Here is a 27956-nt window from a genome sequence, read left to right on the forward strand (position 1 = left end):
GTGCTTAGTCTCTTCTGTAGAATCAGACTTTTCGCGACCTGATGGACTATGACCCACCAGCCTCTTCTGTCCTTGGAATTCTCCAGGCAAGAATACTGGAGTGGGAGGATCTTCCCAAACCAGGGGTGGAACCCATGTCTCCTGTGTCTTCTGCACTGAAGGCGGATTCTTTATCGCTGAACCACCAGGGAAGCCCACCATTCAAGAGTTTCAGAGAAAACCGACCTTATAGCAAAGAATCAAGTGTTGAGCGTGGAGCATTATTCCAATGTTTCAGCGTCCTTTTCCCCTCCTCCTTAGGCTGAGCCCTGGGCTTGCCTTCTTCCAGGTAAAAGCCTCCTGCTCGAGCACCGAAAATTTAAAAATTCAATGCGTTCGTTATCCACGTCAGGTTACATTACGCAGCTGCCAAGAGTGGGCTCCAAACAAACAACTTTCGTTGTGGCCTGCGTCGTGGCTCAAAACCTCCACTCCACCTCCTTCCTAGAAAGGGTTGCCGATAAAACGCAGGGCATCCGATTCAATTTGAATGTCAGGTGAACAAAGAGTACACGCAAAATTGTTCATGTTACTAGTTGTTACCAGAAGCTGGGGGAGAACTGGGAAAGTTTTAGAAATACACAGTAGTGATTGTTGGAGGAAGCTGTGAATGCAATCAATGTCCCTGTAGTAGACACATAAACTGGTTAAAATGGGAAATTTTATCAGTATTTCAAAGTTAATATAACAAAAGGCTCTTAAATGGGTGAATTTTATATTTTAATAATGCTGTTATGTCCTGTATGATGAAATCAAGAAGTTCACCTAAGTTATTTCCTAGTTTTTCTCCTGTGACTAGGCATGTTGTATTATATAACATATCTTGAGCATTCCTGACAGACTGTTAACTGTCTATTTATCAATGGCAACTATTTACTGGTTGAAAATGGGAAGCAATAATATTCACATGACCAGTTTTCTCTTAAAGCCATTTCCATGATGACGATGGGACCCAATTTTTTTATTTCAGTCACTCCTGGCAAATAACAAATTTGAAGAAATAAAAAATACCTGGAATAAAAAAAAATAATGCTGTTAAAAACCGATCCGTTGCTATCTGAAATTCAATTTAAGTGGACATCCGTTTATTTCTCCTTGCTGATTCTGACAACGCTACTGGGTTTGAACAGAGGAGCTCGCACACAACATAGTCATTCGTCCTGTCACGCGGTGGCGCTGTGGGCATCGCGGGTCCCCGGGCGTGACCGGGTCTGGCCGCGAGGTGACGCTGTGGGCGGCGGGCGCCCAGCTGGCGTTGCCTCTCTGCGGGCAGGAGGCGGGGCTGCGCGACCGCACTTCCGCGTGTGTGTAGGCGCGGGATAGGGCGGCTGGCGGCCCGGCATGGAGGATGGCTCCGCTCTTGCTGCAGCTGGCGGCGCTCGGCGCGGCGCTGGTCGCTGCGGCCCTGATTCTGGTGAGGAGGGGATGGGGACAGACGCGGGCCTGGGCTCACTGCGCGTCTGGAGGCACGGCCCCCAGGCATCCTCTCCTCCGAGCTGTCCGCTCTTTGACGTGTCCTTGCACCACGTTTCCCCAAGCCTAGACCCCAGAATTTCACACCCCCTTTCCTTCCGTTATTTATTTTTATTTTGGAGCTCCTTCTCCCTGCGTGCTGAGAACCTGACACTTGCGTTCACTGGGACATGCCCACCCTGTCTTCTCTTAGTCCCCTGGTTCCCGGACCTTCTGCCCATCCGCCCTCTCAGCCCTGACCTCTCCAAGATTCCCTCCCGGGTCTGCAGTTCTGGCCCAGCCTGGGGAGGTCCTGAGCCCCCCCCCAGAAAGTGTGTGCTTTCTAGACACTCTCTTTCCTGGTATAGTTAAGCAAATAGAAAGTGGTGACAGGACTGACCAAAGCCAGCTATTAGCAGAATAGATAAATCAGCGGATCAAGAAGACCAAGCTGGTCAAGGCTTGGTGTTACCGTATGGTTAGGGGTCGTTATGTCCCAGAATTCAGCACCCTAAGTTTACTGCATCTGCACGAAACAGTACAATGGTATTCAAACTCAGATTTTCTTTTGCCACTACTGTGGAAACACAGAAACGTAACACTTCCTGATCCATAAGTAGAAAATTTGCCAAGTGAACTTTCTTCCATATAATTTGGAATGGGCCCGCCATCTAGTTAGTAAAGGGAGAGATTTCCGCTTCCTTGACGTTGAGATTAGCAGCCTCGGTAGTAGCATTGCCAGGGAGGCCACTGGGCCAGCTTCTCAGAATTTACAGCTTAGAGGTAGTTTAGGTAGAGAACAAGCAATGTATCCTGACATGTTTAGTGTTTGTGTCTGCGTGAGTGAAGAGGTCTATTTTCCCTTAGTCGTATATGGAGATTTGTTGGGGTTTTTTTTTCAGGTTTTTGGTGGAGCAGAGTGTGACAGAATCCTAGGTTGAATCTGTCTTGTGTTGACCCTGTTAAATGTGCACTTCAAGAGGTTGTACTAGAAGTTTTTGATCCTAGTAGCTCAAAGTGATTATAAGAGCTTCCATTTATTGAATACTTCCAATATGTTGGATATTGTATTCAGCTTTTAACCAGGATTATCTCTTTTGATCTTTAAAACAACATCTGACAGAAATGTTATCATTAGTTTCCCTTGACTGGTGAGGAAGCTGATGTTGGAAACATGGACTCATGAAGGCAAATGTCACCCAACTAGTGGAACTTCACTTTTTTAGATGCCAGAGCAGGGAATCATTACACATCAGTCTTGTTTCATACATAATCTTTGCACTGTCTCTTTACCCACTTCTTTTCTGAGTTAATTTTGAAGCAAATCCAAGACATAACATTTTATCTGTAAATGTTAAGCATTTTTCTCTGAAGTTACGACCCCCTTCTAAAAACATAATCACAATAAGGTTATCGCAGTTTTAAGTTTAACGTTGTTAAGTGATTTAAAATACACTGTTGGTTCAAATGCCTTTGTATTAGTATAACTGGTTTGTATTTGTATAACTGGTTTGTTTCATTCAGTATCCACACACACACAGCACTAGATCAGTTTGTCTCAAGTCTCTTAAACAATTTCTCTCTTTTTTTTTTTCTTGTCTCTCATAAACAGTCATTTGTTCTGTTGAATTTCTCACAATCTGGATTTTACTAACTGCATCCCTTAGGTGACTTTTAACATTTTGCTCTGTCCCCTGAATTTCCTGTGAACTCCTGGTTACAGCTGCAATTTGATGAAATGCATATTTGTGTTTTAATCAAGAGAAGTGTGTGAATGATGCTGATCACTCCTTTTGTGTCGTATCAGGAAGCATGTGATGTCTGATTTTCTTTGGTGTCTAGTGGGATTCACAGCTTCAGGAGTTACTAGCTTGACCCACCAATCATTAACTTTGTCATTAACCTAATGGTTTTAGCAGCCATTGATGATCACTGCCTAAATCCACTGTTTCATTGGGGGTTGCAGAGTAGAATATTCTAATTGTATCTTTCCTTCATGTGTTACCTAGAATTTTATAATGAAAAAAACTCACCCTCAGCTATTCAGTTATCCTAAAATACCTTTCATATTTTAAAAGGTAAAGATAAAAGGCAAGTTTTGAAAATAATGAGATGGTTCCCTGGCTTCTTACAAAGGTGATTAATTAATTTTTTATTTTCAGTATTGTTAAGAACCCATGATATAAAGTTTTTCCTGTGTTTTGATACACTGCGCTAGTTACTCTTTTTGAAGCTTCAATTCTTCCCTGTCAAGTTGGAGCCTGTCAAGTTGGTTACTTTGTCATTATGTTTGTAGCTTCCTAGCCTGACTGCTATTCCACTTGAATCAGCCATTTCTCTTAGGAGCATTGGTTACTTTTAGTAGGAAATTGAATTTAGTAACCACAATCCGGAGCTTGGAGTACAGAGCAGGAACTCTTTAACCACTAGGCGGCACACTGCCTTCGTACTCATGCTAACCAGGAGCACATTCAATTTCAGTATGTTTCCAGTGGGATGTTATAAATGGTCATTGAATTACAAATGAGTTGCATTCCAAAAGTTGGTAGGTTGATTGTTTTGAAAGCAGAAAGTATATCAGTAGAAACAGTGCTACAAAGAATGGTTATTTCCAAAGCCAGCTCCCTAGTGAATCTGGAAGAGGGCTATATAATGTTAGCAGTTCATAGTGCCTATAGGCTCCAAATTTGATACTTGACTCCAAAAAACTCTGTGTTCTGAACTGAAATCTGGGATGAGTATATATTCTTCAGCTTTTTTGTCCTTATTCTGGGGCCGGCAGATGCTTTCCTTGCAACCCTGGATCAGCCTGGTCCTGAGTGAGAGGTCTGCCCTCACCCACAGCCTCTCCCTGTAATGTGTCCTTTGTCACAGAGGCTCTGGGGGGAGTGGGGCAAGGGGTTGGGTTTCAGGGCATCTCGGGGTAGGTGTCACTTCCGTAGTGACTGTTCCTTCTTAGATCTGAGATGACAGAAGCCTGGGGCATGACAGGACACAGAGCGCCTCCTGGGCTTAGTAAGGGAAGAAAGGACAACAGTAATCAGTTTACAAGAGGTGAAGGCTTGGAGTTTTGAAGTCACCTCCAGAGCATTGTTAATGGACTAAAAACAGTAAATATTTCACCTCCTGGGGGAAGCATCATGTAAACGATGTATTCTAATGTCACTGTTAGTCACTCAGTCGTGTCCGACTCTTTGCGACCCCATGGACTGTGGCCCACCAGGCTCCTCTGTCCGTGGAATTCTCCAGGCAGGGATGCTGGAGTAGGTTGCCATGCCCTCCTCCAGGGGATCTTCCTGACCAGGGATCAAACTCAGGTCTCGTGCATTGCAGGCAGATCCTTTACAATCCAAGCCACCAGGGAAGCCCCTATTCTAACATAACAGGTGTTTTAAAAGGTCACCACAATGCAATCTCTTATTAACATATCTGCTTTTAGATTTCCTTTGTTGCATTTATAACTGCTACAGAAATGCCACAGCTTCATCGACATGAAGAAGAGAAGTTCTTCTTAAATGTCAGGGGCCAGAGGGAAGCCTTACCCAGCATTCAGGACTCACCTACCAAACAGCTTTCTGTGGTCGTGCCTTCATACAATGAAGAAAAACGGTGTAAGCCCTTCTTGATTCTTCTGGTAAGGGGTAGTTTGGGAAGAAAAGGAAATTGAAAGTCTGGACTTGGCCAGAGCCTTGATACTTGTGGGATGTAGAGAGTGTGCATGGTTGGTGGTTGTGGATTAGACGAGAAAGGATGAGTGTGGATTAGACGAGAAAGGAGCATCCAGTCTGAGGCTGAAGTGTTGAAGAGAAGTGATGAGCAAGAGAGGAGCAGAAGACAGATGTTCCAGATTGAAATAGCCTCTGGGGGGACAGCCCGGGAGGGCTTAGTTAGCCAGGCTTCTTTGATACATAAGCTGTGTGCTGGGATAAAGTGATTTCCAAAAGCAATTTATATATGTGTGTGTGTATATATATATATATATTTTTTTTTTTTTTTCCTTTAAGTGCCTGTAATGATGGATGAAGCTCTGGGTTATCTGGAAGACAGACAGGTATCATGTTTTCTCTGATGTCTAATTAATACTAGAACGGGTCACCAAGCTGTGAACCCCAGGCTGGATCCGCGATGAGAGGTGGTGCCGGCCATTCTCAGGCTGTCAAGGTCCTGGCCTCTGTGCTCAGCCTGTTGCCTTGGCCTTTTTACACGTTATACACTTTGTACAGTTACATTCTGTAAGTGTCCTTTGTACACTTAAATTTATATTCATATTTATACACATAAACAGTAAAAAAAACACTAGTAGTTTTTTTAGCTTTCTTACAACTTGATTAGAAATCTTGATGTCGGCCATGCCAAATGGTGGTATTTTATTTTTGCTTTTTGCAGAAACAAGATCCCACCTTCACTTATGAGGTGATAATAGTTGACGATGGCAGCAAAGACCAGACTTCAAAGGTAAGTTTGCTGAGGAGCCAGCAGAGAGAAAGAGGTTGAAGACTCAGAAGAGGACAAGTCTGGTGGGATTCTCTGCTGTGAGTAAGGAATTCAAGGAGAAGATTTGGGGGAAATGGTGTAGGATACAGACAGCTTCTCTGGGGAGTAAGGTTGGCTGCTGACAAGTAAACAGGTCTTTAAGCAGTTCTGGGAACCCAGTCACAAATGTGTAACAGTCAAGGAGCACGTGGCTTTTATTTTTATTTTCTCTAGAAGCTCTGTAGCTTAGGCAGAGGAGTCAAGAAAAAAGAGACAGCCACTACCTGCTCTGGTGTCTCCTCTGCAGGAAAGGGAGCTGTGACCTCAGCAGTCAGGCTCGGATCTTGGCCCCAGGAATTCAGCAGCTTCTCTAGGCCACCAGAACCCGCTGTGGGTGTCACCCGGTCACAAAGAGGCAGCAACTAGAATATCAAGTGTTTAAGCCAAAATCAGAAACCCAGTTTCTGTTACTGTCTTGGAATTCAAATTTGTTTTAATTCTGACTTTTATGTAATTTGACAGGTAGCTTTTAAATACTGCCAGAAATACGGAAGTGACAAAGTGAGAGTGATAACGCTGGTGAAGAACCGTGGAAAGGGCGGAGCGATTAGGATGGTAATAACGTAATTTCTACATTTTTATCTGAAATATGAAGGTATTTTGAATAGCCTCTTTTGTCGATTACAGCACATGTATATTCTGCAACTTGGTGGTTCAATACCAGCCTTTCAAGTAAGGCTGGTAAATTGCTTTTAATAATAACTTCTTACATATATGTATATATAATGTGATCATAATAAAAAGAAAATATCATGCCATAGCTATAATGTGCTGGGTGATTCAGAAAGAAGTATTCATCTTGATCTAGCAGTGAGGTGGAGGCCCTCAGTGGTAGAATCAGGAGGGTCACCCACATTCAAGAAACCCCCTTATCGTGTATCACTGAGTTACTCCTTTATTATTATTATTTTTTTAATCGCAAACATATAGCTACAGATTTTGTAGCTTGTAATGTTTCTCTTTTTGAAAACTTAATATATGATGTTCAGATGTTAAATACAACTTTTTATTTCTGCTTTTTCACCCATATTCTAGTGAGTATGATAAAAAGACATCACATTTACTAATAAGTGGCTTAATGGTGTAGAATAGATGATCCAATTTCTGTCTAGATTTGTATGTGCTGTGCTGTGCTTAGTCACTCAGTTGTGTTCCAGCTCTTTGTGATCCCATGGATTGTAGCCCACCAGCCTCCTCTGTCCATGGAATTCTTCTGGCAAGAATACTGGAGTGGGTTGCCATGCCCTCCTCCAGGGGATCTTCCCAACCCAGGGATCAAACTGGGATCTCCTGCATTGCAGGCGGTTCTTTGCCAGTTGAGCTACTGAGGAAGCCCCCTAGATTTGTATATGTGTGTCTTATCTATAGGCACACTGTTAAGTGACAGTATATTTATACTTAAGAAACAATGTGTTCACTCAAATGCACCGTGAAATTAAGAGTTGATGCATAGTTTCTGTGTGAAGTATGCACTGGTAGGGCCATATTCTGCCCAAAGATTGATCAGTTCACAATTGGGTGGCATAAGTTTGCTAAGTGTCAGATGCCTAAAGTAATGTTTGAAGATATCCACACTCCCTAAATTTTAGTGGCATTCTACATTTCTTTATTGAACAATTAATTTTAAACATTTTAGATCCCATAGTAAAAAATACCAAAGCTCTGTCATGTTATGATGCATTCCACAGCAAAGCTGTCTCTATTATATTTGTTCAATCTCTCCACAAATATCTTCTCCATATACTCCTCTAAGGAGCCCCTGGTCCCTGTTAAGTGCCACTGTACTTACATAATACAGATATAATTTTTATAGAAGGTATTTTACATTTTTATTCTTACTGGTGCAGCATATCTTTATCCAAATCTATTTTCTCATCTCGGTATTTTCCAAGGTATTAGTAGTATGACCTCACAAAGTTTTTAAAATCATGAAGTAGACACTGGATACTTCTGGAATGATCTTATCAATTGTTTTCAGGGAACTTTGGCCTCCTGCCATGTCATACCTAATATTTCTTTCTTGGATATTTTAAGTAAAGCAGAACAAATTGCTATGTCAGCAAATTTAACTTTGATTTTAAGCAACTTTCTTTTAATTGAAATGTTGACATACAGGGTGTATTCAGTTCTCGAGGTAAAAAGATCCTTATGGCAGATGCTGATGGAGCCACCAAGTTTCCAGATATTGAGAAATTAGAAAAAGGACTGAATGATCTACAGCCTTGGCCAGTGAGTATAGAATATAGTTTAAATGATATTCAGTAAAGAACAGAGGGGGCCTAAAGTAAAATCAAAATGGTGTTTTTAAGTTAAACAGTTGGGGAATTTTTTTTTTTTGGGGGGGGTGTGAAATTCCTATATGCAGTCCCACAGAAGAGCTAATTACTTTCACTGATTTTCTGAGAGTCACTTCACAATTACTTATTTAATATTCTGTCCATCTCTCTCAATTTTAAATTGCTTTACTCCCACCAGAGTTTTAACATTTATCATGCATATTCAGCTAAATCTTTTATGTAAAAGCACAGATGGACCTTTCTAGGTGGAGATATGAAATGACACTGGATCACAGAATCTTATTTTTATGAAACAAAAACAAAATACAAGCAACAACTACTCGAAAAAGATTACGTGTCTGTTTGTGCCACAATTTCAAAAAGTGGACGTTGACTTTCACTCAGCATAACGCATCTGAGATTCATCCCAGTTGCTGTGTATCAGTGATTTGTGCCTTTTAACTGCTAAGTGGTATTCCATTGTGGGCTGTACCACAGCTTGTTTATCCATTCAACTGTTGGAGGACATTTGGACAGTTTTCCAGCATTTGGCAATTATGAATAAAGGCAGTATCAACATTTGTTTTAAAAGAAAAAAAAAAGTAAAGGTTGAGGAAAGAAAGAAAATCCTGGTGCCATTTCTAGCCCTTAAAAGCCATTTAGAGAAAAGAGATAACTTTACCATATTCTGAGCTTTTTACCAAATACTCCTGATCTAGAAAGATTCAGACTTTGAGGATGAGTTAGTGCCTATGGACACCATTCACTGACACACTGTATCCCAGGATTTAGCAGAAGTTCCTAGGGCTCCCCATTGTCAGGGCTTCAAGCTGGGTGTGGATCCATCCCTCAGAGGAATGACAAAAATCGCACAACAGCAAGGCACCCAGGTAACCCAACAAAGCTGCATAGAACTTTATCTGTTTTCCATGTGTCTTCTCGACTTTGGCCTGTCAATAGTTATTTCAGATTTTAAATAGCAGATTTCTTTTTCTTATCATCCTGGTCATTTTCTGCCAAAGTTGGGGAGGATCCAGTTACGACATGACACTGTTACCTAACAGATCTTGCCACTGCACCCTGACTCCATCCTTACACTGGTGCCTCTGTACCTCTTGAGAGGTGTTACCTCTGTCTCTGTATTTCTTTTGCTTTGTTAAGAAATGGAAATGTGGCTCTGAGTTTATTACACATCAGCATGTTCAATTTCAGTTTCTCAGGATACAGGCTCTTGTTCTATCTTTCATGTAATTGGTACTCCCTTTTCAATCCATTTGAGCCACAAAGCCCATAAGCATGCCTCACATGTATCTCCTTAAACCCTAATGAAAACTGACTAGAATATTTCTGAAAATACTGAAGCCGGAACATGAATTGCAAAGTAGTCAAGTTCTCTAATGAACACACAACTGACTCACTAGATGGCAGAAGTTAACTTAAATGTCTTTCACCACATTGGTTTGACAGGATTGCCAGCATGTTCTTCAGTGGCTTCCACTGGTCTCTCTATTCTTGGCTGGTTTTATTTTTAATTGCAGCAATAAGAAATCTGCTGCTCCAGCTGACCCTTGAACAACAAAAAGGATGTAGGAGTGCCTACACCGCACCTCCCTCCACCCGCCCGGGTCAACCCTGTGTTGTTCAAGGGTCAGCTGTACTGATTTCTTGCGTATCCTCTTAGAGTAACCAGGGCACATGTTCTAGGCTAATTATTCTTACCTGGTGAACTTTAAAGTTTCCTACAGTCCCTTCTCTGAAGATGATTATTCTTTTAAGGTTGTGAACTAAATGTGTATAATGCAAGTAGAGCTTTATATGACAAACAAATGAAATAGGGATCTACAGTTCCAAGTAGTTTATCTTTTTTTTTTTTTTTAATGTAAAGCTTTTCAGTTTCCTAACCTGTAGTGTCCTACCTCAATAAAATTGATCTTATAAAATAATTTTTTGAGCAAAGTATATGATGACCACTTGTTTAGTAGTTTGGCCACCTGATGTGAAGAGCTGACTCATTTGAAAAGACCCTGATGCTGGGAAAGATTGAGGGCAGGAGGAGACAGGGATGACAGGATGAGATGGTTGGATGGCATCACCGACTCAATGGACATGGGTTTGGGTGAACTCCGGGAGTTGGTGATGGATAGGGAGGCCTGGAATGCTGCGGTTCGTGGGGTCGCAAAGAGTCAGACATGACTAAGCGACTGAACTGAACTGTTCAGTAGTTTAACTATTCTAAATAGAATCAACTGGGACTAGCATCAGGGAGTGATTTCTTAAGCCAGTTTTGTGGGTTTCCCCCCCAGACTGGGGTAAATAGTACTTGAGAAAGGAGAGCAAAAGCAAAAAAAACACAAGGAAATAATACAAATGTTAGCAATGGCTGCTTTTAGGTAGCGAGATTATGCATGAGTTTTTATAATAAGTTTTTTTCCGTATGCATGTAAATTTATATGTTTCCCAATTTCTTTACAATGAACACTTTTTTTTAAATTTATTCTGATTAATGGTTCAAAGTTCAAATAGTATAAGAAGGTATGCAGTGAACCTCGCTCTGCCTTTCTCAGTCACCCAGTCACTCTCAGAAGTTAGAGTCATCCATTTCCACATGTCCACCTAGAAGATGGGTGTTGTATTCTTTATTTTTTAAATACACCCTGTGCATTGTTCCTGTTGTTTGCATTTCACAACCTATTTGGGAGAGTGAGCCATCTGTGTACATCAGAATCCTTCTTATTCTTTCACAGCTCCATAGCCAGTCCCTTTGGATGGACGTACAGGTTTGCTTCTTCAAACAATACTGAAGTGTTCAACCTTAGATCGGTGTCATTTTACACATATGCAAGTTTATTATGGGAAGAATCCCTAGCTGTTAAATTGCTGCATCAAATTATGTACATATTTGTAATTGAGGTAACAGTTTTCAAATTGCTGTCTATATAGAACGTGTGTGTACAATATGGTAAAACATTAATAGATTTTATTTACATTGCTCTTGGTATAAGTATGATTGCGGTAGGAATCTTCTCAGTGATTTAAAAGGTATTTCCACTTCCTATTTTTGTGAATTTGTGTTTATAACCTTCACCTCTTTCCAAATCAGTTGTTGAGTACTTTTCTTAATAATTTGTAGGAGCACTTTATTTGGAAATTACCCTTTTGTCTGTAATATAAATTGCTGTATTTTGCCCCAATTTATTTGTCTTTTAATTTTTAATGTGGTTGGATTTTTCTTGTTTTGCCACACAATAATCTTTAAGATTTTCTTGTCAAGTTGATAAATTCTTCTGGGATTTGTATATTTGTGCCTTCCTTGGGATCATTTGGAGAAGGAAATGGCAACCCACTCCAGTATTCTTACCTGAGAAATTCCATTCACAGAAGAGCCTGGTGGGCTGCAGTCCCTGGAGTCACAGAGTCGGACGCAACAGAGTGACTAACACACACACCTTAGTTTTTCGGGCTCCCTGGTAGCTCAGCTGGTAAAGAATCTGCCTGCAATGCAGGAGACCCTGGTTGATTCCTGGCTCAGGATGTTTCCCTGGAGAAGGGAAAAGCTACCCACTCCAGTATTCTTGGGCTTCCTGGTGGCTCAGACAGTAAAGAATCTGCCTACAATGTGGGAAACCTGGGTTCAATCCCTGGGTTGGAAAGATCCCCTGGAGGAGGGTGTGGCAGCCGACTCCAGTATTCTTGCCTGGAGAATCCCATGGACAGAGGAGCCTGGCAGGCTACAGTCCATGGGGTCTCAGAGTCGGACACGACTAAGTGACTAAGCACAGCATAGCACCTTGGTTTTTCTAGCTTCCCTGGTGGCTCAGTGGTAAAGATTCCCCCTGCACTGCAGAAGACATGGGTTCAATCCCTGGGTTGGGAAGATCTCCTGAAGAAGGAAATGGCACTCCAGTATTCTTGCCTGCGAGATCCCATGGACAGAGGGATCTGTGGGGACTACAGTCCATGGGGTTGTGAAAGAGTCAGACACACTTAGTGACTAAACAACAACTTTAGTTTTAATTATTTTTAGCTTTCTAATGTAACTTTAAATCCTCTGGCACTAGTCTTTTCTCACTCTTAGAATATTCTTGGCTCTTCTTGGTTCTTTATTTTTCAATATTAACTTCCAAATTAGCTTATGTAAATCAGTGAAAAAATATTTTTATGTTTCTATTGATATGGCTTTAAATTTAAAGGTTAGCTTAGGGAGTTGCCTTTTTAATACTGTAATCACATCCTCTCATCCATGGTCATGGTCTGCCCTCTGTGATTGGATATTTTTCTTTCCTTTGGTTGCATTTGTATGTTTCCTTTATTTAGATCTTGCTACATTTCTTGTAAAGATTATAAATTTTTCCTTTTTATTCGTGTTATTAATATTGTCTTTGCTTCCATTATGATTATCTGATCATTGTATCTACATATAAGACTAAAATATTATACACATATTCATTTTGTGCCCACTCATCTTTTACATTCTCGTAATACATTCTCTTATTCGTAATCAGTTTTCAGTTGATATTCTTGGGTTTTCCATAATGCAGTGATTACATATAAAATCACACTATCTACAGATAACCCTTTTCTTTCTAATACTACTAGTTTTTCTTATAATTATATTGACAAAGTATTTTCAGTTAGAAAAATCGCTTAAATATATGAATTCTGAAATAATCCATGCCTCTTATATTTAGAGGGAAAACTGTCATCTCAGTAAATACAATTAGACTTCTTTAAGATTCCGAACTCCTCAGTAAACCTTTAAAGATATTTAACATTAAAAAAATAGTTTCTAAAAAATATGATATTTACATTGAAAGCAAATGTTTTTATTAGTGATACTGATTTCATTGCTTCTTCCTTCAGGATCAAATGGCTATCGCTTGTGGATCTCGAGCTCATTTGGAAAAAGAATCCATTGCTCAGGTGAGGCTTTCATCAATCATGCATCCTTTTTTTTTTTTCTTTCTTTTTTACATATACATTAGCATGAAATAAGCTTAAGCTTTCATAATTAATCTCATAAAAATGAGGTTCCTTTCAAAAGGAAATACTAGCACATACAGGAATTGATTTTTTTTTTTTTTTCTTTTTCATGAGTGTAAAGGGAGACTATAGACTTCACTTTGATTTAGGATGCAGGCAGCTCTTTTTTGAAGACACAAAGAGCGTCCCCATTCAGTTATAAGGCAAATTTCTCCAAATGATGCGTTTTGGAACCAATGAACTTGCCTTTAGTTTTTCTCATGTCAGCACACTGAAATACTATATTTTAAATTTTATTCAAAGTTTAAATTTTTAAAACCTGTTTCCCTTAGGAAAGCAACATAACTTCACGTGAGTAAAGTTGTGCTGCCCTTTTCAATATATTAAAAAAATCAGTGAAGACATTAACTTCTTCAGGTGGTAATTTACAGATTAGACTAAGAAGCTGGAGTGACTTCAAGGAAAAAATATAACAAAGAATCATTCTATGCAGTGTTTTTTATTTTAATTCTTTTTCATGTAAAAATGTAGACCTAATGAATCAGGCTCAGTAATTATCCATTATATTCTTTTATGTTCATCTGCTAGAGTGGTCACGTAGATTGAGCATAAAGCGGTAGTTTTCAGAGGAAGGTCATAATCATCTGGGGCGCGTTTTCTTTGTGTTTTTCTTTAATGCACTTTCCTAGGCCAGTCTCAGACACTAAATCAGATTCTAGCCAAGAGTCTGCAGTTTTAAGTTTCCCAGGTCACCCTATGCAACCAGAATTTGAGAACCAATGGAATATAAGATTGACCCTTTCCCTCAGTGATTCTCAAATAGGACATGAAAAAATTCTAATTCTTTCCCAAGGTATACTGATAGCAGAACCATTAAATCCCTTAAGGATTTTGCTCAAATGTGAAAACTTGAACTCTCCTTTTTTTTTATTTAAGAAATAAATTATTGTATCTTCTTCAGCATTTTGTCCAAATATAACTCTGTAACCCTATGAAATCCTACTGGTATTTGGAAAAGATTAATCTGTTAACCATAGAGAATATCAAACTCCTAGAAGTTTAGTGCTGAAAGAAGTTAGAGGCTAGCTAGTCCAACTTCATCAGTTCACTGATACACAAGAGATAAGGAAAGGAAAAGTGTATGTGCAAGATGTTCAGAACATGACTTTTAATTGTGAAATATTAGAAACTATAAAATATTGTATCCTGATGCTAGAAGCTGTATATATTTCCCCTGGATGAAATGGCATACAGCAACAAAATAGATGCTAGTGGGCTTCCCTGGTGGCTCAGCTGGTAAAGAATCCGCCTGCAATGTGGGAGACCTGGGTTCAACCCCTGGGTTGGGAAGATCCCCTGGAGAAAGGAAAGGCTACCACTCCAGTATTCTGGCCTGGAGAATTCCATGAACTATGTAGTCCATGGGGTCACAAAGAGTCAGACACGACTAAGCGACTTTCACTTCACTTCACAGTGGAGACTGTATAATAATGTAGGGAAATACTAAAATGTTAGGTTGTATGAAAAACAGTATGATACTATAAATGCAGTATACTTGTTTGTGTAAAAAATCTATTCAAACAAAAATACTTAATGAAAACAGACATATTAATTTAAGGGTTTTGTGAGTAAATTTTTTCCTTTTTTAAAAAAAATATATAAATGGGGAAAAATTATAATCAACTTGGAAAGGAAAAACATTGGAGAAATAGGAAGCAGTTGAAGTAATCTAGAAAAGAAATGGTTGGGACCTGTTATTGTTTGTTGGCAATAGAAGGGAATTATGGTTTTTGGTTTTGTTTTTAACGATGTAAATTCTTTTCACTTCCATTAGTTGAAAACTCTTTGAATTTTTTCAAAATAGTATTTAGAATGGGATTGTGCTATGATCTGGACCTTCTTCTACTTAGTGCTGCTTTTAACCAGTCATCAAGGGATCTACCCCAGGATCTCTTTTCTCTTGTCATCTGTCCATCCCTTCCTCCGTCCCTAAAACTTAGTGACTGACATAGTGCTTTGGGGCTCTATAGAACTGGCAGCTGCTCCAGAGAGAAAGGGTAAACTGATCAGCAGTTATCCACTGGAGCCACTGTGTATAACTCCTGCTGAGTAGGCTTGTAGTTCAAGTCCAGGTGAGTCTCATAGAAGTGTGTCTGTCATAGAGAAGGTCATCTCCAAGGGGCAACACATCCATTGGCCACATGTCCAGGAAACTGCGGTACGACCATCCACTTCTTGGACACTTGGGTTCTTTTAATGTCCTATAGGTGATGCAAATCCTCCATGGTGATCGATCTGTGGACAGTGAGAAAGTTACAGGAGTATTAATTAACACAGTAAACAGCAACTTTGGTAGCTAAACTGTGTAGTTTTCAGACTTACCTTTCCTAAACACCTTTATACATATTCTCAGTTAATCCTACCATCTGTTCTGTTGCCCTCTTGGAAGACAAACGTGCATGATACAGCATCGGTGGGGTCATTTAAGCATCCTTAAATGTGTTCATATGCCCATATGTTCTGTGTAACAGTTGAAACAGTTGTGTTTATACTGTCTCGGTATTCTCAAATTTATCATTTTTAAAGGATTCAAAATAGAATCCATTACTGCTTGTTTGATCTCTTTAGGTTATATTTTGAAGAGTCTTTGCTTAAATCTTGAGACTTCTTTAACTTCTCTTTTTAAGATAATAAAATAACCAGTCAGCTTTAAATTTCACCTGAATTCCTTATGTTTCATAAATATTAGAAATTATTAATATTAAAATAGTAAATATTTTAAAATATCTACTTCAGAAGTTCATATAATGCTCTCCTATGACTTTGTTTCCTTCTTTTAACTAAATAGGTCTGTGTTTTTATATGTCTTCTAAACTTTAAGAGACTTTTTCAAGTTTTAAAAATTAAAGATCCTGTTTATATTGTTACGCTTTTCAATATGTTAGAAACCAAATAACTTAAAGTCCTCATGTGAACTCCACATGTTTGTGTTTTGTTTTGGTTTTCTTTTAGATAGCCATTATCCTAAAACAAACAAAAATCTTCTATTAACATCCAAGCAAAAGCAGTCATGAATATTTTTATTTGGCTCCTAGTAAGCTCATCTCAGTCACATTAAAAATCATTCAAGAACTTGTTTATAGGTATTGTTTTTCTACCTTTTAATTTTTATTTTTCTGTCTTTCGATTTCTATTTGTTCCTTTCCTGGGCATAAGTGCTCTTTTGGAGGTTTAGTCAGCCAACCAGTCTTTATTGGAAATATTTTAAATGGAAGGCACTGAGCAAGCTGTTGTGAGATTCCCAGAGTATGTTAAGATGAGGGTTTTGCCCTATCTGCTTAGTGAGGTAAGACATACTTACATCAAAACGTAACTCATGATTCTAGGTGACCAGGGAGAAGTGTCAGAGCTTTCCAAAGACTTTGTTTCAGTACCATCTAGATAAGTTTGATATTTTATTCTTCCTTCCCTTCTTGTCCTATTTAATACACAAGTGAAATTCGGTCAGGAGGTTAAAGTGAGCTTTCAAACCTCCTTCCCTTATTAAAAGCATTTATTAAGTGTCTGTTACTTCCTGTACCAAACACCAGGCTAAAGACTTTAATATTATACCATTTAATCTTTAACTTTGTGAGGCAGGCATTTTTATTCTAGATGAGGGAAGTGGGATTTAGAGAGTGGAAGTAACATGCTCAAGGTCAGCCTAATTATTAATGGAGCCAGGATTCAAATACAGGCCTGCTCAGTGCAGTGGCTTTTCTCTTAGGTCATCTTATGTGACTGTTGAGTCATGATTTTGTTCCTTGGTGATAGAAAAAGTCATGTGAATGAAGAACGATCCTAAAGATTACAGTAATGAAAAAGAAAAGCCAAAAGGAGGGAAGGACCTTGATTTACTAGGATGAGATATTATTTTGCATAGACTTTTACTGGGTTTCTTACGTGCATATGTAATATATCATTCCATGGGTTTCTATTACCATAATTATAGAAAATTTTAAGAGATCTTATCCTTTTTTAATCCTAAATGTGAAAGTCTTGACTGCCAAGATAATTACTGATCTGTTTTTCTTATGCTTTTAAGTTTTCATTGTTTTAAGAATAAAATACATGTTGTGTTACTACTAATAATAAAATTAATGACTGCTAAGAATAGGGAATACTTAGACAAAAGACTACTTAAATTTAATTTCCAAAATATTAAAGAACTTAGCCTGTTAAAGTATATTTTATCAAAAATATCTGTCATACTTAATTAGGGAGACTGGGTATTTGTTTCAAACTCCTTGATGGTCTGTGGCTTCTGCAACACTCTTGCTGACCCCTGCTGTTGTATTCTCATTAGCCAGGTATCAAACTTCAGGTTAACTTCATTTTTCATTTTTCCAAGATATTCTGGTAACTCACCTTTTTTGAAACTAAAATATGTTTGGGGCACAGAGGCACAAAAGACAGTGGAGGAGATGTTCCTCTTGCTCATAGCAGCGCCCCCAACTGCTGTGCAGGTTTCTGAAGCCTCAGCTCTCACAGTCACTGTGGTTCTCCTTGTCTGACTAAACCTCCAGGAAGGAAGGAACTACTTCTCTAGCCCCTGCCCAGCTCCAAGCAGTAGGCATCCTCAGTGTCTAGAATAGACTTCACCAGGGCAGCTAATGGGATGGTGGTGTTCATGTGTGAGAGCTACCCAGTCAGTTAAACATTAAATTGCAGTTCTCTGCAGTCAGATTGTTTTCAATGTCTCCTTTATAGATAAATGCAAAAGTCATTTATATTTTGTCTTTGTTGCAGCGTTCTTACTTCCGTACTCTTCTCATGTATGGGTTCCACTTTCTGGTGTGGTTCCTTTGTGTCAAAGGAATCAGGGACACACAGTGTGGGTTCAAATTATTAACTCGAGAAGCAGCGTCACGGACGTTTTCATCTCTCCACATTGAACGATGGTAGGTTCCTAACCGGCATGTGTCTGGTATGTCTTCTTATGCAGCAGTTACTCCAGCTAATGGGAAGCAACCCTGTATTCTCATAATGAACCTCCAGGTTTAAACAAAATTCATACTTATATCTGTAAACTTAATCTGTGCCTATACTGGTTTGGTTCTTATTTTTAAAATCTCAAATCCCATATAGGGTATGAAGTTATATATTCACCTTAATTGTAGACAGTATCAATCAAGAGGCCTGAAAACATCCTATTTCCTTAAGCTTCCTTTTTTCCTTTGAAGAAAAATTTAGAAATATCAAAGCAGAAAAGGGTATCTAGTTTCTCTTTTTTCTTTGACAGGAGTGAGTTCCCTCTCCTGCCTAAGGCCAGTTCTTGGGTCCCTGCATCCCCTTCCACCTTCTAAGAACCCAGGCCTGTTCACTTACTTTCTCTCTCGTGTCTTTAGCCTTTTCTCTCAACCATGTTTTTCTCATCAGTTTTTTCAAGTTTAAATTTCCCTCACCATTAGAAAAACATGGTCTCCATTGACACCAGCCACCAGCACCCCTCCAGCCCCAGCCCTCTTTCCTTCCACAGCCAACTTTCTCCTGGAAAAATGGTCTGTATTCATTGTCTCCATCTTCCTACTTGCCATTCCTCACCTGTCCCCCCATCTAGACATCTCGTTACCCTCCTATCATTAAATCCAGCTATCTTATTTAATATGACTACTTACCATCTTGATGAACCATCAGCAACATTCAGTACTTCAGAGCACTCTATCTTAAAATACACTGTTCTCTCAGCCTCTCTTCATCCCAGACCTCACGTCAGCTCTCAGCCTGTTTAGGGACTAACAGTATGACACAGAAGCCTGAAACCTGGAGTCATTCTAACTGTCCCTTCATTTCTCTTCCTCTTCACCACCATCAGTTTGGTCATTTTAATTCTGAAACTCCAGTTTCAGAATTAAAAGCTCCATAGAACATCAGTTACTGTGCTGCAGCCAGGAGGATCTCTTCAAAAATTAGAAATGATCAGACACAGCTCTTTGCTTCCCATTGCCTTTGAGTGCCTTCCCTGGGCCTTGAGAATGATAATGATATCAGCATCAATATTTATTTTATAATTTTGCCCACCTGAGTCTCCACATGCAGTTTCTTCCCTTCTCACCACCCACTGCCTCTCCGTCAGCATCCACTTATCCTTCAGATCTTCCTTAGGACAACCTGCCCTCACTCTCTGTAGTAGACCAGATGCCCCTACTGTATGCTGTTGGAGCACCATAAACCTTTGCACCTGTCACATCTGTAGTGTTTTATTTGTGTAATGTTTCTTTTTCTCTATTAAAACATAAGCTCCACAAGAGCAGAAAATCCTAGTTGGTTGCACACTTTAAAAACAAAAAAGTAAATGGATTAGCAATGATTAAATGTCATAACATTTATGACAGAATATAAAATATTAACATATGGTATAGTTCACTAAGAGAGTGCCTGACCCATCATAGCTACTCAGTAAATATTGTTGTAAGAATTAATACTCAGTGCTAGTTCTGGGTTCTGTGTGAATTCTGTTTGTGGCAGGAGTCTGCATAATTATTCCAGTAGATATTCACTCATGTAGTCTATATAACTTTCATGCATGTGTTTGCAAATATTTGTTACCCCCTAGAAATAGATGTCATCTAATCTTCCCAAATAACTTTAAAGAAACTGGAGTTTCAGAATTAAAATGTTTTTAAATCCTTTTTCCCTAGGTTAAATTTGCTTTTTTAAGTACTTATATTTGGTCTTTTAATTTAAATGCATGTTTCTGTTATGTTGTTGGAGAAGAAAATATACTGATAGTTAATGGACTTCAAAATCAGAGACTCTAAGAAGCCACTCCAGAAACACACCTCTGCTGTAGGTATTTTTCATTAAGCGGTTATGTCCAAATCTAGGGTTAAAGAGCTAGGTTCTTTGTAGTTTGAAAGGAAGGATTTAAAAATGGAGAGCAGTAGGGTTTTAGGCTTGATGACTTTAAAATCATGAAATTTCCTTGTCAGGATTGTTCTAAGGCAGCACTGTCCAACAGAAATACAATAGAAGACACAAATGCAAGCCATATGTGTAATTTTAAACTTTGTAGTAGCCACATTAAAAAGTAGAAAGATCAAATTTAATGTTATCTTTAGCACAATATAAGCATGGTCATTTTGGCATGCATTCAGTATGAAAAAGATATTGAACTATTTTACGTTCTTTTCTTTGTACTGTGCCTTGAGAGTGTAGTACCTGTCGGTTCAGGCCAGCCACACGTGGATAGTGGCTGCCCTATTGGCCAGCACCATTCCCAGGTTTTATGTGTTTTTAAGTTAAAGAATGTGTTTTGTTTTTTTTTCTTCTGTAAATTTTATGTTCATGTGCACGCCTTTCTAATTACTTGAGATTTGATTGACTTAAAACTTTAACCTCTCACATCTCTCTTTAGGATCCAATAATGTTTCTTTTGTACCCATAAAGGAGAACCATCAAATAGGCATGTATCAGCCTGATAAGCAGTAATGTCTCATTGTTTTTATTTAAACATCTCTGTTCTTAAACTTCAATCAGGAAACACTATAGAGCTGATGTGGGTTTTTTCTTATGCAGTGTAAGTTTTAGAAATTAAATTGTGCATCTACTCGTTTCCATGTAGGTGTCACCTTAGACAGTTTTCTTAAGAGGACTTAGTCTAAAGATTCACTGAAATTTTTCTCGTAACTTTCAGAAAATCCAAGTAGAGTTTCTAGGTGTTAGAAAACATCAAGGTATAGTACACACTGTATTGCTCAAGTTGAAAGACTGCAGCCATCTCTTTGATTCAGAATTGCTTGAGTATGAGTAGCATTAAATGTTAAATATAAATATATATAATCTCCATCCTCTGAACTCTACCTCACCTGAAGTCTTCCCAGTTAACGTTAAGGTATAATTTGACCCCGTTTATGAGTAATTTTTGAAATGGATTCTTTGTACCTTCTTCTAGTAAATAATATTTTTTATTTTTAATCAGTGTTATTCATGTTTATAATTTGAAACCATTCCGTCGGGTTTATAAGAAGTCTGCTGTCCTTGGCCCCACCTCCTTTTGCCCCCCTGCCCCCGCCCCGGTTCAGCTCCCTCCTTGGCCCCACCTCCTTTTCCTCCCCCGCCCCGGTTCCGCTCCCTCACTGTAGCCACGGTCATTTCTCTACTGCTTGCTTGTGGCATTTGCTTCATGCTCAGAACAAAGTGTCTGCATAGCTGCGTCTCAGTTTTTCAGTTTTAGTTATTACTTTCCAAAGTAGGAAGTGAATGTTTAAGTATTCTCTTAAATTCCTGTTTACCCTCCACACTTACGTGCCTACTGAAGTTTTAAAGTAATTTTGCTCAGCTCAGCGTTGATTATTCTAGCTGGGTAAGGAGAATTCAGATTTGATCTGTAGCGTGCCATGAGATTATAGACCCATGTAATTGTAGTACTTTTTGTTTTTCCTGAAGGTAATAACTGCCTGGAGCTTTTTGTTGGCATTTCTTGATGGATCTGACATTTCCTCATGCTCACTCTGACAGGAGCGTGAATTCCCAGAGGCATCAGATTATGCCTCAATTCCATCCTTTTCTCAGAGACACCTCGTCGGCTCTTCCTTTCTAGTTGTTTCCTGGTCTGCTGCAGCTCCTGTCCTCCATCTCGTCCTCCTTGGCTTCCCCCCTATTTTAGTAGAGCGGATCCTCTATGAAACTTGCTGAAAATGTGAAGCAGGCACTGCAAGACCCCGCGTGCGGAGACGTGCCTTTACTCCACCCTCATGCTCGTTTACCATTTAGCTGGAGAAAGAGTTACAGGTTGGAAATCATTTTTCCTCAGGATTTGGAAAGCGTTGCTCTGTTTTCTTTGGCATTCTGTGTTTCTGTGGAAAAGTCCAGTTCTGTCGATAATGTAATCTTGATTCTCTTCTGTGGCATATTGTTTCCACCCCGCTTTGGAAGCCTTTTTTTCCTCTAGAGTGTTTTGAAATGTCATGATTCAGCGACTTAATATGGCTCTTTTCCATGCATTTTGTTGAGAACTCAGTGGGCCTCTAACTCTGGAAACCCATGTCCTTTGTTCCTCAGAAATGTCCTTTAATCCTTTCTTCAACAATTTCCTCTCTCTTCTCATTTGTAAAACACATGTAGAACTTCCCTGTTGATCCTCTAATTTTATTTTCTCTTCTCCTTCCTATTTTTCTATTGAGGTTTCCTTGATTTTACCATCTAACCTTCCTTTTGAATTTTTATCTCTGCTATCAAAACTGCAATTTCCTACAACTCTTGTATTCCAGTATTCATTCTTCTCTGTTTTACGACTATAGTATCTTCCGCTACGTCTCTTAATGTCTCATTTAACACTTTGAGATTTTCTTCTTTCCGTGCCTTGTTTCTTTTGCTCCAGTTTTTTTATGTTTATTTCTATCATTAAAGTTTACCTTCAGGTATCTTTAGTATGACCCTGTAAAGCTCATCAGTAGCTGTGTGCATGGTCAAAGAACTCTGACCAACTGGTAGATGTCACTGTGGACTAAACGAGTGGGGCCACTTTGTATGGGTAACTCCCAGCTGTCACTGTGTTTGGGGGCTGGTCATTTTCACTAAAGTGAGATCCTTCAATCTCCTGCCTAGGACACATGAGCCTGGCTGCCAGCATTTACAGAACCAGTTGGAAGAAAGGAGAATCTCATACAGATTTTCAGTGAGTCCTCCAGTTTGCAGCCCACTGCACCTCCACTTAACAGAGGTCCCTCGAGGCCCCTGATGCCTGAACCTCAGGGGCCTCTGTGACCATTAGCTGCTCTGGGCTTCTCCCTCTGCCGCTGTCCACTCTGCCTGATTACTTGTGCAGCTGCTTTCCAACATTCATATGTTTGGTTTTTTTTTGGCTACTCTCATCATCTTTTGTTCTTGTCTTACTATCCTTTCATTGTCGTTTTAATTTTAGTGGTCTTTCAGGAGGGAGCAGGAGGGTATGTGTGTATCTGCCGTTTAACAAAGTCAGCACACTCTTCATTCTCCAGAAATAGATCTGTTCATAAGGGAACAGATATACCAGGAACTAAGTCACAAAAGAAAACACAGCGGCTTTGCCCTCTCCACACTTAAAAAGCTCAAGAAGTCACTTAGTTGGAGAATAACCCTTCTCTTTATTATCCAGCTAGAAGGACTTGGTATTTTAATTATAATGTTTGCTTTGGTACTAGATTGGTCTTTTATTGATAATAATGGTAATGTGTTTTGTTTTAATAAACACCTCATATCTAAAGTGTTTAAGGGGTGAAGGCTATATAAAAATAATAGTTTAGAAGATGAATAGCACTTTCAGTTTTTTTAATATAAATTCAGTTATTCAGCTGCATTTTCACCCCACTCCTTTTCATTCATCATTCTTGTGTTGTGCCTTTGATGAGTCAGTGATTCTGTACTGATATCCTTGGAGAAATATTTAATAATCTTGATCAGATTATTGAATATCATTAGAACCAACTCAGAAGCCCATTAGGTAATTTTTGGGTTTTGTGTTGAGAGAGTGAAGGATTAAGCACACAGCTTAATATTCAAATTGTTTCCTTCTTTCATGAGTATCACAATTCTATTTAACGGAAGTTTTACATAGTCCTTTTAGAAACACAAAGAACACTTTTGTAGATGGTTTTATCATCTTAAGTAAATATTTTATTAGGATAAGAAAAAGCACTACATGTTTTTAAAAAAAAAAGTTTTCGTATTGAATTATCCAGACACTTGGGATTTAAACTAGTTGCATAATGGACATTGGTAGTATTGCAGCCAAGAAAACAAAACTCCAAATTCAGATTGCTTGGGATCAGGGAAATCAAATGGAAATGGATTTGAGGCGTTTTGCTATTTGTGCTAATATTTTAAAATCAAGCTTGGGAAGTTTGAAGTATGTTCTGTGCAGTCGAGAAAGTGGAGTGAGAAGAGGGTGTTAATGTCTCAAGAATGAAAGCAAAACAGTGAAAGACTTGAGTGCCTTTAGAGACAGGCAAAAGCACGGAGAAGTGCAGCACAGGGAGTGGTACTAATGCCAGTGCAAGGAAGCAACTGGTGGAGAATGCTGGAAGAATCCAACATATCAGGATTCAGAAATGTTAAGGGAAGCAGATTTGACCCAAATCAAAGGACTGACTGAAGAGGATCTTTAAGAACCTTTCACAGGTAGAAGGAAGGCTGAGCTGGGAATTGAAACTGGAGATGATTTCTCTGTACGTATGTAGTTATACCCACCAGGCCTTTCACACCAGCCGAAAGTGGCTTTTCACTTGTGCCAGCTGCCTCTACTGTGCAGTCCGGGACAGCACTGGGAAGGGGAAGGCGGAAGGTAGGCCACAGGGACTCTGTACTTGGAGATGAAACCTTGGTTCTTGGATGGTAGAAGAACATAATCAAGCAGCTCTAAAGTGATTGAGAACATTCCTAGTGCTTCTCAGTGGTTGTTTTATCAGCTCTCTTAATCAGTTTAAAATGCTATCAGTTCTGTATCTTGAGCTAGCTAAAGCTGGGATGTGAAAACCATCAATCTTAAAAATTTCTCTTGGATTAAATTTTCTCTTAGACACCAAGAGAACATTTTTACCTCTGCGCGTTTCGGCATTGTGAGAGAGGCCATATTTCTCATTTAAATGTTATGCAGTGACACACAACATTTTTATTTGCCTTGAAACTCCTCCACTCCTTGACTTTTATTTGACCTTACATTTATCTGACCTTCACTTTTACAATATAAGCTTTTATAATCTGCCATGTAAGCTTCTTTAAAACATGCCAAGGTAGAGATTTAGTTACACTCTGTTTGTCTTTTTAATAAATAGCCATATATTTTCTATTTCAGGGCATTTGATGTAGAACTGCTTTACATAGCACAGTTCTTTAAAATCCCAATAGCAGAAATTGCTGTCAACTGGACTGAAATTGAAGGTGAGCATATTGTTTATGTTACAGCTGATCTTAAGTCAGGGGAAGACCTAGACCATACAGTTGCCCAGTGACGTCAGCTGGCTTTCCTGTCACCCCTCGCCCCCCTTCAGGGCCCGCTCAGCTGTCCTGACTCAGAGAGGCAGTTTCACAGACAGTATTGCCTACTGATCCCCACTACCTGCCTCCAGCTGGCTTACTGCCTTCTGGATTTTTTTAGTCTCTTTTTAGGGTCTTCATTAGGCCTACTGGCTTGCCTAAGAAATTCAATAAAAACTTGTACAGTAGACAGCATCGTGATGACTTCGGGCTACAAGCAAGGTGGATAGTCTTGGAGTAAACTTTACTTTTTATAATACCTTTTTTTTAGTATTGTGTTATATCATTGCTCAGTGAGTTTAGAATACCTGCAAACCACTTTGCAAAGCTAAATGAAGAATTATAGCTGCTTTTACTCCAAATATCCATAATCCATTCACAGCTGGTTTTTAGCTAGTATCTGTATATACATCCAAAAATGTAAAGATCTCTAAGGTTTATAATAATGTGAAATCTATCATAATTCCTGATAATTTTTATTCAGAAGTGCTTAAACAGATCTCACTGTTTAGAATTCAAAATATATTCTAGTGTTCTCCTTTGCTTACCTTAGAATGATCCCAAATTAATTCACCGTGTGGGAGGAGCATTACTGGAGACTTTCAGTTACCTCTCCTCCAGGTGAGCATGGCTTCCTCTTGAAAAGTCAGTGTGGTATTAAGCAAATTGAGATGTTTAGGGACAGAAAAAGCTTAAGAACCAGTCTAGAAACCATACAAACTATGCACACCTCTGGGAGTCTTGCTGAATCATACTGAGTTTACAGCGGTTTGACTCCTCTCCATGGTAGCAGCGCAGACCACCTGGGAAGGGAAGCAGGTGAGAGGATGCTCAGACCCGTTGTGATCGGCTCCATCGAAGTGTCTGTGTTGCTCTGTGCCCAGCATAGACTCTGTGGGAAGCTGAAGTGGGGGAAAGTACACTACGTTTCAGTTTAGATCATTTGCTCACTTTGCATTTCTCAGGTAGCTGAGTATTAAATCTCATTAACCATTTCACTCAGTGAGCAGGTTTTGTGTTCATCATCTGCAGACCCCTCTGCTCGAGACTCCCTGCTCGAGCAGGGGCCATCTGAAATTCTCAGTTTAGAGCCTCCCAAGTTTTATTTCACATCAAGGTGTTTTGTTTTTATTGTTTTTAGAGAAACCATTCACTTTGGTTTTAAAGATGTTTAACTGTCTTGTCCACAATTTAAATAAAATTACGGTGGATATGTTAACTTGATTGTGGTAATCATTTCACAGTGTATCTGGGTATCAGATCATCGCACTGTGCACCTTAAATACATTTCAATTTTATTTGTCAATTATACTTCAGTAAAGTTGGGCAGGGCAGGGGGGAGAAAAAGAGAAAGCCAGAGCATTTGGCCTTAAATCTGGAAACTGTCAGTGACTGTCCTGTGGTCCTGACCAGGTCACTTTACCACCCAGCACCCCAGTTAACGGAAGCTGGAGGGGAGGGAGGCCCTACTGCTGACTTACTTAAAAAACAATTCCAAGGGGTAAAATAAAGGAATCTAAGCTTTAAAACACGCTCAAGGGGGCAAATCTCATGGAGTCAACTGGGCTTGACATATTGCCATTTGACAACCACTGGACAAGAAGGCGGCCTAGCTAAGATGTATTTCTTTTATCTGATTTAGAATCTTTAGTAGAAATAGAGTAAAATTTGGATTTCTGTCTTGGCTTTCTTATTTCAGATTATTAATCTGTACTTGTATTATGTACAAGGTGTGCCCAGTTCTCTAGTGCATGAAACTGAAAAGCAGTGTGTACAACATGAAGACTTACCCCCCAAAAAATCATTTTTACATGTACAAATTATATTTTACATACAGATAATACAAATTATGGTGACTAGAAGCTCACAAAGATGGTGTAGGTTGACTTCTAAAATACAGTTCTGTTACATTTTCCTCTGAAATTATTTTTATTTTTAATTACTTTTAAATTACAGGTTCTAAATTAGTTCCCTTTTGGAGCTGGCTACAGATGGGAAAGGATCTACTTTTTATACGACTTCGATATTTGACTGGTGCCTGGAGGCTTGAACAAACCAGGAAAATGAATTAGGTTATCTGCCATCTTTGATTGTATACTTATGTATCAGTGTCACATTATTTCATTTAAAATTAAAATTTTAAAGCTGGAATAAACCTGTGTATTGTCTGCCTTTTAATAATTTTGAAGAATTTATTGTCAGAAGTAAAAATCTTTATACCTCTTTTGGAGAAAAATTTTTAAGGTATTTATAGCAAAAGTCAGATTTCCTTTTGCTTTAGCAATTTTGTTAATTTATTAGTAGGTCAATTATTATGATTCTGACAAGTATAAACAGAAGATACAAGCATTCTTATTCTAAAATGTCTATATAATTCTCATGAATTTAAATATAAACAGTAATCATATAACAGTGTTCAGGGATTTAAAAATAAATATTTAAATGTATATAAATTTATATTAAACTCATATTTGATCCTATTAAAAAGTATAGGAAATTGTATTTTAAAGAAAGGATATAGGCTTGTTCACAAAGGTATCCACGTGCTTAATACTTTAGTCTTATTTATCTTCTGCCTAAGTTTTCTTATATATACCATACTTTCTTACCTCCTGTCAGCCTTTCTCTCTTGAATTTTTGTTAATAAAAATTAGCAATTCTCTATTAAAAGAAAGTTTTATG

The 27956-nt window shown here is 38.9% G+C and overlaps 1 protein-coding gene across 6 annotated transcripts; it reads left to right on the plus strand.

The window, feature by feature from the left end:
* The first annotated feature begins 6 nt into the window (after positions 1-6).
* ALG5 (ALG5 dolichyl-phosphate beta-glucosyltransferase) lies at positions 7-27429 on the plus strand. Of its 6 annotated transcripts, none has more exons than XR_011569730.1 (12): positions 1321-1453; positions 4931-5102; positions 5496-5542; positions 5878-5946; positions 6487-6579; positions 8140-8253; positions 11045-11077; positions 13161-13220; positions 18069-18220; positions 22869-22938; positions 25093-25178; positions 27231-27429. XR_011569730.1 is itself a non-coding variant. In XM_070800180.1 (12 exons), the coding sequence occupies exons 2-12, from the start codon at positions 3604-3606 to the stop codon at positions 27344-27346; spliced, it is 966 nt and encodes a 321-aa protein (XP_070656281.1). In that variant the 5' UTR covers positions 1373-1453; positions 3570-3603; the 3' UTR covers positions 27347-27429. The 6 variants fall into 6 exon arrangements, 5 of the variants coding, with proteins under 5 accessions (XP_070656280.1, XP_070656279.1, XP_019826946.2 ...); XM_070800180.1 differs by lacking the exon at positions 22869-22938 and adding an exon at positions 3570-3627 and having other exon boundaries at positions 1373-1453; XM_070800179.1 differs by lacking the exons at positions 1321-1453; positions 22869-22938 and adding an exon at positions 7-328.
* Positions 27430-27956: the final 527 nt, after the last annotated feature.

The sequence above is a fragment of the Bos indicus genome, chromosome 12 (genome assembly GCF_029378745.1).
Source record: "Bos indicus isolate NIAB-ARS_2022 breed Sahiwal x Tharparkar chromosome 12, NIAB-ARS_B.indTharparkar_mat_pri_1.0, whole genome shotgun sequence".
Lineage (NCBI taxonomy): Eukaryota > Metazoa > Chordata > Mammalia > Artiodactyla > Bovidae > Bos > Bos indicus.

Bases quoted from the DNA above. Each gene is read 5' to 3' on its own strand.
- ALG5 (XM_070800178.1), top strand. From the start codon at position 1,388: ATGGCTCCGCTCTTGCTGCAGCTGGCGGCGCTCGGCGCGGCGCTGGTC. The intron at 5,543-5,877 runs GTATCATGTTTT...TGCTTTTTGCAG, and splicing joins GTTATCTGGAAGACAGACAG to AAACAAGATCCCACCTTCAC. The intron at 5,947-6,486 runs GTAAGTTTGCTG...GTAATTTGACAG, and splicing joins GCAAAGACCAGACTTCAAAG to GTAGCTTTTAAATACTGCCA.